The following is a 10,075-nucleotide window of genomic DNA, read 5'->3' as shown; positions in this document are numbered from 1 at the left end:
TGAACGGAGGTCTTACGGGTTTGGAACGACATGAGGGTGAACTATCCCTTTAAGAACAGAAATGGACATTGCAGTTGAGAATAATGAGGGAAATTATTTTAAGGAATTTTTATTAAACCACAAAAGTGAAAAAGACCATGAAAATAATATCAGCAGCTATTTGTAACTTTTTTTCTCTTTTTTTTATCAATCCTATTTATAAACATTTCAGCTATTCATTTTATGGCTTGTGCTTTTATAATCACAATTTTATAATCTGATCTTTTATCATGTTTTTCACAAACAGGTCTATGCAAAAGTGCAGACGTTTTGGTGGAATTTAAATTAAATGGTTGAACATTTGTTCCGCTCGATTCATTTTTATCGCTGCTCTCAAACAAACATAAATACCCTGACAGTCAAACTGATGCTCATTCTTGTACACTGATCACATAATAACATCATTCCCTTAGGGAAATCATTTATATTATTCTCAGATAAACAGATTTAAACCCTTGGAGAACATTTGACCAAGGAAATTAGTGCATGCATTTCTTAGTAGCATGTCTACAGTAATAATACATGTACCATCTTCAATGTGTCAGTCACAGACACTAAAATACATACAACACATTACATCTTCCAGCCGAACATTTTCACAATGTGCATTCATCTGGAATATACATTTAAAAAATGGGAGTGGACATTTTTGTGCTGTTCTTCAGGTGTTTGTACACGATAATAAGAATACAGTGCTCTTCAGGTCATTTGCTCTTTAACTGAAGTCTCGGAAATGTAAGTGTGCTTATGGGATGGTATTAGTGCTGGTGTCTATCAGGTTCCTGCTCAGTGTCTGCATTTTAAACCTGACATTTCCCAGCAACATGCTCTACAGTGTCACTTAAGTATGTGTGACATTTACTGAATTCTACAGTTACCTAAAAAACAACCAAAAACCCTTTTCAATAATGTGACAGACAGTGATAGACCTTTGATTTCCATGTCTTCAGTCACATTTTTTCAAATTAATGACAGATACAGCTTTAATATACAGTCTGTGATCATAAAATCACAATATCCTAAAACACATTTTAACATTTTAAACTCAAACTGTCCGTCTATCGGGCCTTCAAGGAAGTTTTCATCTTTTATTTAAAGTAATTGTGTTCATATTGCTTATTTAGATAACGGTCTATTTGAATTTTGTCTTGCTGAGAGCTTGAGTTTTTGTTTGATTCTCTATTTAACTATATTATAAGGTGAATTCGAGGAATGAGTCATTAGTGCTGGTCTGACCCTAATGAGTGCTCCGGCCTTTCACTGAACAGCCCTTTCCTGCCAGACGTGTTTTCCCTTTGTTGCCTGTCAACATACCATTTAGTCCAGTGATACTGTTTCAATCTAGCAACTAAAAATCAAACTTGTAAAATGTCAGCACTCCTTTCCCCATTGCATGACCCTTTAGACGCCTCATCCCTGCTCGTCTGTTCCCTTTTTTATTTTACTAAAACGATATTCAGTAGTTATGATGATTTCTTTTTTTCATCACAGAGACACGTTTGGCGTCTCCACTGTCCAGGCATGATGTCCGTTCAGTTTTTAGGATTACTCGGCTTTTGGACATTTGGCCCGCTCCTGATTTAATATGAGTCCCTCAGTAGTGTGAGGTAGATCTCCGACTGGAGGAAGCGGTGGTAACTGTCCATTTCCAGCAGGCAGTAGATGCGTCTCTGGGCATGTGAGAGGGAAGTGTGAGAGGGGGCTTTGAGGAGCTCTAGGGTCAGTTCTCTCGTCTTACTGTCCAGGTTCACCTAAACGTGTTGGAAAGAAGTTCACCGTTCACAAATATTCACACAAGAATGATAAACTGAAGGATATTCGAAATTATCTTTGCTTTCATAACAGGGAGTGGGACAGAGTGTCAAGCTCCCAAAAAGACAAACAAATGAATTAATATGATATTATATACATTTAGTCATTTAGCAGATGTGTTTATCCAAAGCGACTGAAATGATGACAATAGAATCAATCAAAACCAACAAAAGAGCAATAATGTGCCATGATATGGCTCAGTTTGTCTAACACACGTAGCAAGGTTTTATATATATATATATATATAAGTGCTGTCAACGTTAACGTGTTAACGCATGCGATTAATTTTTGTCTGGTTTAACGTGTGACAAAATATTTAACGCAATTAACGCAGCATCCGTATTTTCTGCCATCCGTTGGCTAGCTTTACATTATGATCACGCTCTTATTCATTTAAATGCTTTTAAACATTTCAAGCACGGCAAGACAAAAGAGAATGCACTGTCTGTGAATGCCCTTATGTGACACACACACATGTACACACACACACACACACACAATGCATAGACAGGGCGCCAGGATCCAGTTCTCTTAAGCGCTTAAACTAACAATAAACATCCCAAAGTGCCAGTTTTGTCGATTATCCTCATAAGAGCAATCTTAAATGATTTATATAAAGTCTAAAATGAACAAAAAGAGTTGTGAGAGAATGAGGCGAGATCCATAGACAGTATATAAACGGTGAGATCCGCGTGTCTGTCTGCTCTTAAAGGGACAGCAGCCAATAAAGCTTCCTGTCAGTAAAGTTAAAGAACAAAGGGAACAGAGAAAATGACTCGCTGCTCTTGACTAAATAACTTTTGTAGCTTTAACAAGGATTAACTATTTAATTTATAGCTTATGCAGTGCAGACTGCATATAACTTTGATAACTTTATTAAATTTCTGTATATTTCCTAACTGTTAAGACAGGAAGGGCAGGAGTAAACATGACATTTATTATGGGTTTATGTTAGCATTGTTTTAAGTTTACTTAAATTAAAAACTGTTATATTTTTGAAGCCTAATAATAAATGTAAAAAAAAAAAAAAAAAATCAGTAGCTTTATTAATATCAGTAATACTGGCCTTCATTCATAAAAAGATGTCATTTAAACAAGAATTTAAATTTAACTGTGAAATTATTACATTAAAAAATATATTAAAAACGTACAAAAACATTTCTTTTTTTATTGCGATTAATCACAGAAAAAATTTGTGATTAATCTAGTTAAAGTTTTTAATTGATTGACAGCACTAATATATATATATATATATATATATATATATATATATATATATATATATATATATATATATATATATATATAAAAAGTTGACTGAACAGAAAAAGAATAGAGAGAGCAAGTGTTAGAGGGTCAAGTCAACAAATAGATAAAATAGAACTAGAATAGAAAGTAGTTTAAAAGACTTTAATAATAAAACGCTTTTTATAATATTCCACTTCCTGGTGGAATGACCTGCCCAACTCAATCCGAGCAGCTGAGTCCTTAGCCATCTTCAAAAACAGCTAAAACACATCATTTCCATCTTTATTTGACCCTTTAACATGATAGATTTAGATCATATGATAGAGGACATTACTCAAATTTACTAGGACTGTCAAGTGCTATAAAAAAATCAATTATTATTATTATTATTATTATTATAGAAATTATTATTTTATACAGTTTTTTCAGTCATATGTCATATGATGGAATTTAATATGCTTTTGTAGTAGGCACTAGGACTATCAAGCTCCAATAAAGAAATACTATTAAATAAATAAATATCATTTTTGTTTTTATTTTTACAATGTTCTATATATAATTTAGACTTCTGAAGTCATATGGCAGATTTGTTCAAAGAAAAGCCACAAAGTTTAAATTTTCTTTTGGAACAATGAAGGTCTAAAAAAAGAAAAGAAATTACATAGAGAAGTGCTATTATATTTTTTCTAAGTCTTCTGAAGGTGTATGAGACCTTGTGTGTTGAATTTACTTTGCTTTTATAATAGGACTATCAAGCTCCAAAAAAAAAAAACTTTTTTTTTATTATTATTATTATAGAGGAATACTTGTATATTTCTTTAAGTCTTCTGTAGTCAGATGACATATTTGTGTAAGGAGAGGACAATAATTAATTTTGCTATTATAAACAGTCACTGGGACTATCAAGCTCTAAAAATATTTATTTTTCTACAAATTATATTAACTCTTCTTGAATCATATGATAGATTTGTGAGGAAAGGACCGAAATTTAAAGGCTAAGTTTGAAATGTCTGTGGCATTATTGAAATTTGCAAAAATAATGAAGTTGTCTGATGAACTACTGCTATGGTACATTTATACGTTCAACAGCCCCAGCCCTATTTATTTTCACTGTATGAGAAAAAGTAGCTTGGACATTTTGGAGGCAATATTTTTAATGCAGTAGACAAATTTGGATAAATCTACCTCTCTGGGAGCACCAGGCTGGATGTAAGTCTCGGTAATCATTTTTGCCCGTCTCTGCAGGCTGAATTTGTTGGACGACTGTCTGTACTGCTCACAGGCCGAGTAGAACTGCAGGTTTTCCTCACTGAACTCCGATCGCAGGAATGCTTCAAACACTGTGACGCCCACTGAAGAGAAGACAGGTGAGAAGAGAAAGAACCGTAATGAACTTAAGGGGGAAAATCAGGTATTTATTTTTACAAAGGGCAGGGGGGGGGGGGGGAGGGGGGGCTGGTAGAGGCACCGATGACGCGCTCACATGCATGTTCTACCATACACTGACCCACACTCGGCACAAAAATCAGGAAAGAAAAACTTTGGACATGGATATCATGAGGGTTTATCTCGCACCACATACCTTCATTCCCTCTGATTCTCTAAAAACCCTTCGACTGCAGGTTACGACACTCTGAAGTGTGAAAATAGAAGTGGGACGGAGGGCAGGGCTCTGGAGTTACAACACACTGCTGTTCCCACACTTCAACCAGTCCACACACCAACACACAGTTCACAACATCATTCAGATCAGAAATGAAATGAAACGCTGTAGAACCCACGGAAAAGAAAAAGACCTAAACTAATGAATAAATAAATCTGGAAATAAACACATAATTAGATAATTAAAAATAAATATATTTAAAAATAAAATGAAAACAGAAAAAAAAAAAAAGTTAATTAAAAATAAATAAATACAGAAAATAAGTAAAGAAAAAAATGCAATACAAATTCAGGATTCAATTTTATTGCATATGACTTATTTTTGTTTTATCAAATAATTTATTCCTTTATTTTCCTATTATTTATCTATTTATTTATTAATTATTCATATTTATGTGTTTGTTTGTTTTTCTGCAGGTTTAGCTTGACCCTATGTACTAGCATAAATAAATATGGGAAAAAAGTACTGAACTTCAATTTAAAATGTAGAAGTAGAATAAATTATGGTATTGGATTTTTTTTTAAAATTCATTTAAAATAATGCAAAGCTTAAAAATTGAGTTTATAGTTACTGATAAATATAATTTCCATAAAATATATCTTTTTTTATATTCTTCAATATTATACGGTTTGATACAATACACAACTAAAATTCTACAATAAACTAAATATCAATTCAACAGATTACATGAAGAGTATGATATGGTATAAGTTAAAGTTTTATAATTTAAGAGATCACAGCCTTAACATTTTCAAAGCTAAAAAATTATAATAATAATAATAAAATAATACATTTCTAACAGAACATGGGATTTATGTTAATTTTTTTCTCATTAAACAATACCCTTTTCAAAGAAAGCATCTATTATGTATATATGTAGAGTATTATTTTCCAAAACAGCAGCGACACAATAGACATTTCCTTATTGCATATTATACTTTTCCAGCTGTGACTGCAAACTGTGCTTCATGTGTATCAGTGTGTTATTAGATTTTTATGAGGTCTGTCACACTGATAAACTATAAAAGGACAGAACAGAAATAATAAGAATAAAAACAACAACTGGTCAATACGACTTTTCTCAGTTCAACAGCAGTCTTAAGAGAAGAGGAGATGCTGTTAATCATTAAGTAAGTACTATTAATAATTAAAAAATGAAAATCACTGGAATGCGACGTCAGGTATCAAGCATAACCCATTAGTCCACTGTTTACACATCACAAGCTGCACTAATAATAAAAGCTTACAGTTTCTTAGAACTTGTTATGAGACATGCATTTCATTCTCACATTCGAGGTCAGCACTAATTATCATTATTGCTTTCTAAGGCTTATTTATTATTGCTCCCAGTCATACTCAGTAAGTACAGTACAAAGCTTCAACACTTTATGCTACTAACTTCAACAATGCCCCAAATCATGCAGTTCAGCGCAACTACTTTTCTAAGAAAGCCAACTAACATTTTTTGCCTGGTGCAAAATGGGACTCGAATCCTATCTAGAGACCTTGTGCTTGGACTCTTTTAACCCTGACAGCCACTCACAAAAGCCTGGCATCATGCGCACTCTCATTTCCTTCTGAAAATATAACAGTCTTGGTGGTTTAATCTGTGCAATTACACATCTGCGCTCTCATCCTCTGGGGGGAAAAAGCTCATTACTCCGTTATCTAGTTTCTTCATATTGTTTCATGCTGTTTGGGAATTCTCTGGAAACTCACGTCTGAAGCTACACAGGAAAGTGGTTCCTCAATGTTAAGAGGAAGCAGTGTCGAGGGTGTTTCAATGATGTAATAAATGGGTTTCATAACTGAACCACAGAATTATACCGAACACAAACCAACCTTACCTATGCACTACTGTTCAAAAGTTGCATTTATTTAATCAAAAGTACAGTAAATCTATTGCGAGTTATTACAATTACTATTATATTGAATATATATAGAAATATATTTAATTCCAATAATGCGAAGCTGAATTTCCAGCATCATTACTCCAGTTATCAATGTCACATGATCCTTCAGAAATCATTATAATATGCTGATTATTATCAGTGTTGAAAAACTTGAGGAAACTGGATTCTTTGATGAATCAGAAGTCCAAAAGGACAGCAGTTGTTTTTGTATCATTATAAATGCTATCACTTTTGATCAATTAAATGCATCCTCACTGTATTAAAGTATTCGTTGTTTATTGTAATGCTACATGATCCAGTATTTGATACTAAGCAGGATATGATGCTCTCTGCACGCATCATTTTCCTAAAAACAACATTTCAAGCATGGACGGGCAGTCGGCCAGAACAGCGTTCCAGGTCAAAGTTAGCAGAACAACAGCTTTGCTTTAGCATGACCCATGTTGATGGTGAATCGAAAGTGTCCTTTGCGCTCACCTCTGCTTTCCAGCAAAGCATCAAGGGACTTGGCCCAACTTTCCATCTCCTTCCTGCTGAGTCGAGCTGTGCTGTGGCCCACCTGACTCCACTGCTTGAGGAAAGGCATTCGAGAACGCCTCTCTTTAGTGCTGAGAGAGACAAGAGGGTGACAGTATACGTGACAAAGAGAGTCAGAAAAAAATGTGTGGAATCAATAAGAGTGGGACCAAAATAAAGGGCCTGGGAGGGGTTGTTTTGCAAGTGGCGGACAGAGAATAGGCCATAAGTGAAATGAAGATGAAATTGATAAAATATGTGACTGAGGTGATAGATTTAACCTGGTTACGTTCGCTCTGTGCTCTGCACTGGCCAGATTCGAATGGGAGGACTGCGGTGAACCCTTGTGTGAAAAAAAAGTAAAAGGTCACTGATTAACACTACATAAAACTTTTATGATGATATGAATTGATTCAAGGAAGGAAGTATAATTTACACAAACGTTCCATGACTTGAATGTTATGAAGGTGTTACGTCATGGAAATCATTCTCACAAAGCCGGATCTATCAGATGCCAAAATATTTCAAAGCATGAACTTTTTTGTTCCACGGTATCTCTTCGCGATTTCTTGCAACAATATTGTAGTTTTTAAAAAAACACCCATTTGCTTCAATAGAGTGATTCCCTCATACAACACCAGAACATTCAGTTCCCATTTCCGAGCTTGCTTCTGCTTTTACTGTTTGGACAAAGCAACAGTATATCTCAAGGGGTAAAACTGATTCAAAGTGAGCTTGACTACTTGTGTAATACAACTGCATTCATGTCTTTGACTTCATCACACTTGGCTTGTGAGTTCTGAAGAAGCAGAGCTGCTGCTCCTGATGTATGTGAAAGACATCTTGTACTGTAAAAAATATAAATAGGGTTCAACAATAAAGATGGTTCGATGATCAGACAGTGTGGGAACGTTTCAGACCAGCTGAAGGAACTGTTTTTTCCATATCAGTCCAGTGCTTACACTGTTATATGATCTTCTATTTATCAGTTTCTGTGATGTTTAAAGTACCATTTTTTCCCCCAAATTTTGCAGACTTAAATGAGGTACTGTTATCCAGCTGAATGACAACTGAAAGCTTTTCTGATTGTCTTGGCTTCAGTTAGAATGGGTGGAGAATAATAAATTAATCAATGAGGTCTTGCGCTCTATGCCATAATTTTCCAAGCAATTATGAACATAGCAGTCATAGATTTACACTACAGTGGTTACATTTCCAGCTGTTGTTGCAAATTACAAACATACGATCATTTGTTGTAAATATTTCTGAAACAAACAAATCTATCTATCTATCTATATATATATATATATATTTTATAATAAAATAGAAATATAGAAAAAAAGTTTAAAAAATACACACAAACACACGTGTGGGTGTGTTACAAAACAAATTGGAATTACAGTGCCGTTCAATATTTGGAGTCTGTAATATTTTCTTTCTAGAAAAAAATAATAATTTACTCCGCAATGACACAATAAACTGATAAAAAATGACAGGAAATAATGTTACAAAATACTTCAATTAAAAAAAAAAAAGTTCTATTAACCAGTGTCATGTTTCCACAAAATATGAAGGAGCACAATTGTTTTCAACTCAAATAATAAAATCATTATACTGGCAAATCAATATATTAGAATGATTTCTGAAGGATCATGTGACACTGAAGACTGGAGCAATGATGCTGAAAATACAGCTTTGATCACAGGAATAAATTACATTTTAAAATACATAAAAATAGAAAGCAGTTATTTAAAATTGCAATAATATGTCACAATATTACTGTTTTACTGTATTTTTGATCAGATAAATGCAGCTTAGGTGAGCTTGAGATGCATTTCTAAAACGTTTATAAAAATAATACCGACCCCAAACTTTTGAACAGTAGTGTTTGTTGTTAAAAACATCCAAAAATGCTATATTTGGAAAAATATATTTTTTACAAGTTTAAAAAATATTAATGATAATTCGACTGGACCAGGAGAAAAATCTTCATAATTGTGTCGTGATGAACTTCAAATTGTCAACATGTGGTTTTTAAAGTAGTTTTATATACTTCATTAACTCTAAAGAAAGTCTCCCAACTTACCTGTCCAAACAAACTTTTAAGGTGTAATTTAGCAGCTGCCAGTTTGGCCCGAGCTTGCTGTCGGTGATAGTGGGGAGGTTTTGGGGAGACGTGCATTTGGCCATATTTCAGTGTGGGTGACGGGGAGTGGTGCTGTGCTTCACACTTTCCCACACTCTCACAGCTGCCTTTAGCAGTGCCAGTGAGCTGGCTGTCACTGTACGCTTTAAAGCTCTCATTAAAATTCGTCACTTTCAGCAAACCAGAGTCCTTCTCCAAGTCGACCAGATTTTCCATACTAACGCTGTGATCTCTCTTGAGCTCCCCCTTTCCAGCACTCCCCGACATTGCATCTGGGGTGCAAGGGTAGGATGCTGAGGCTCCATCTGGCTGATCATCCGAGGTGTCCGGAGTCCCATCTCTATCCCCCCAGGGCAGGAAATCCAGCTCCAGCAACGCACCCTCCGAACTGAACTTACGCAGCATTATGCTGGGTTTTAAAAGAGAGAAAGAAAGACACAGAGAATGCCAGAGGCCTAGAGAAAGAACAACTAAAAAACAAAACAAAAAGAATTACATTCAATATACATACAGTGCCTATTCAACTTATGTTTATCTAACTACCTATCACTGAGATAAGCTGCTTTACAGAAAGACAGACAGACAGACAGACAGACAGACAGACAGACAGACAGATAGATAGATAGATAGATAGATAGATAGATAGATAGATATCGAAAATGTATCATTTTAAGGGAAAAATAAGTTGATATTAAATTTCATGGCATCAACACATCTCAAAAAAGTTGGGACAAGGCC

At 34.5% G+C, this 10,075-nt stretch overlaps 1 protein-coding gene and 1 long non-coding RNA gene across 2 annotated transcripts in view; one reads left to right on the top strand and one right to left on the bottom strand.

Moving 5' to 3' along the window:
• Positions 1 to 341, top strand: part of LOC132145572 (uncharacterized) — a 229,446-nt gene extending 229,105 nt beyond the window's left edge. Inside the window, exon 2 of the long non-coding RNA XR_009434486.1 lies at positions 36 to 341. This is a non-coding gene — a long non-coding RNA (uncharacterized LOC132145572). The remainder of the gene's footprint in view (positions 1 to 35) is intronic.
• A 923-nt stretch (positions 342 to 1,264) lies between these two features.
• Positions 1,265 to 9,951, bottom strand: LOC132145570 (regulator of G-protein signaling 1-like). Its single transcript, XM_059556695.1, has 5 exons — positions 9,278 to 9,951; positions 7,473 to 7,534; positions 7,153 to 7,283; positions 4,285 to 4,451; positions 1,265 to 1,790 (listed from the first exon to the last, which is right to left on the bottom strand). The coding sequence occupies exons 1-5, from the start codon at positions 9,740 to 9,742 to the stop codon at positions 1,620 to 1,622; spliced, it is 996 nt and encodes a 331-aa protein (XP_059412678.1). The 5' UTR covers positions 9,743 to 9,951; the 3' UTR covers positions 1,265 to 1,619.
• Between the last annotated feature and the right edge of the window lie 124 nt (positions 9,952 to 10,075).

This window comes from Carassius carassius, chromosome 8 (genome assembly GCF_963082965.1).
Source record: "Carassius carassius chromosome 8, fCarCar2.1, whole genome shotgun sequence".
In the NCBI taxonomy this organism is placed as follows: domain Eukaryota; kingdom Metazoa; phylum Chordata; class Actinopteri; order Cypriniformes; family Cyprinidae; genus Carassius; species Carassius carassius.
The sequence above is the reverse complement of the archived record's forward strand: the minus strand, read 5'-3'. Positions and strand labels throughout refer to the sequence as shown.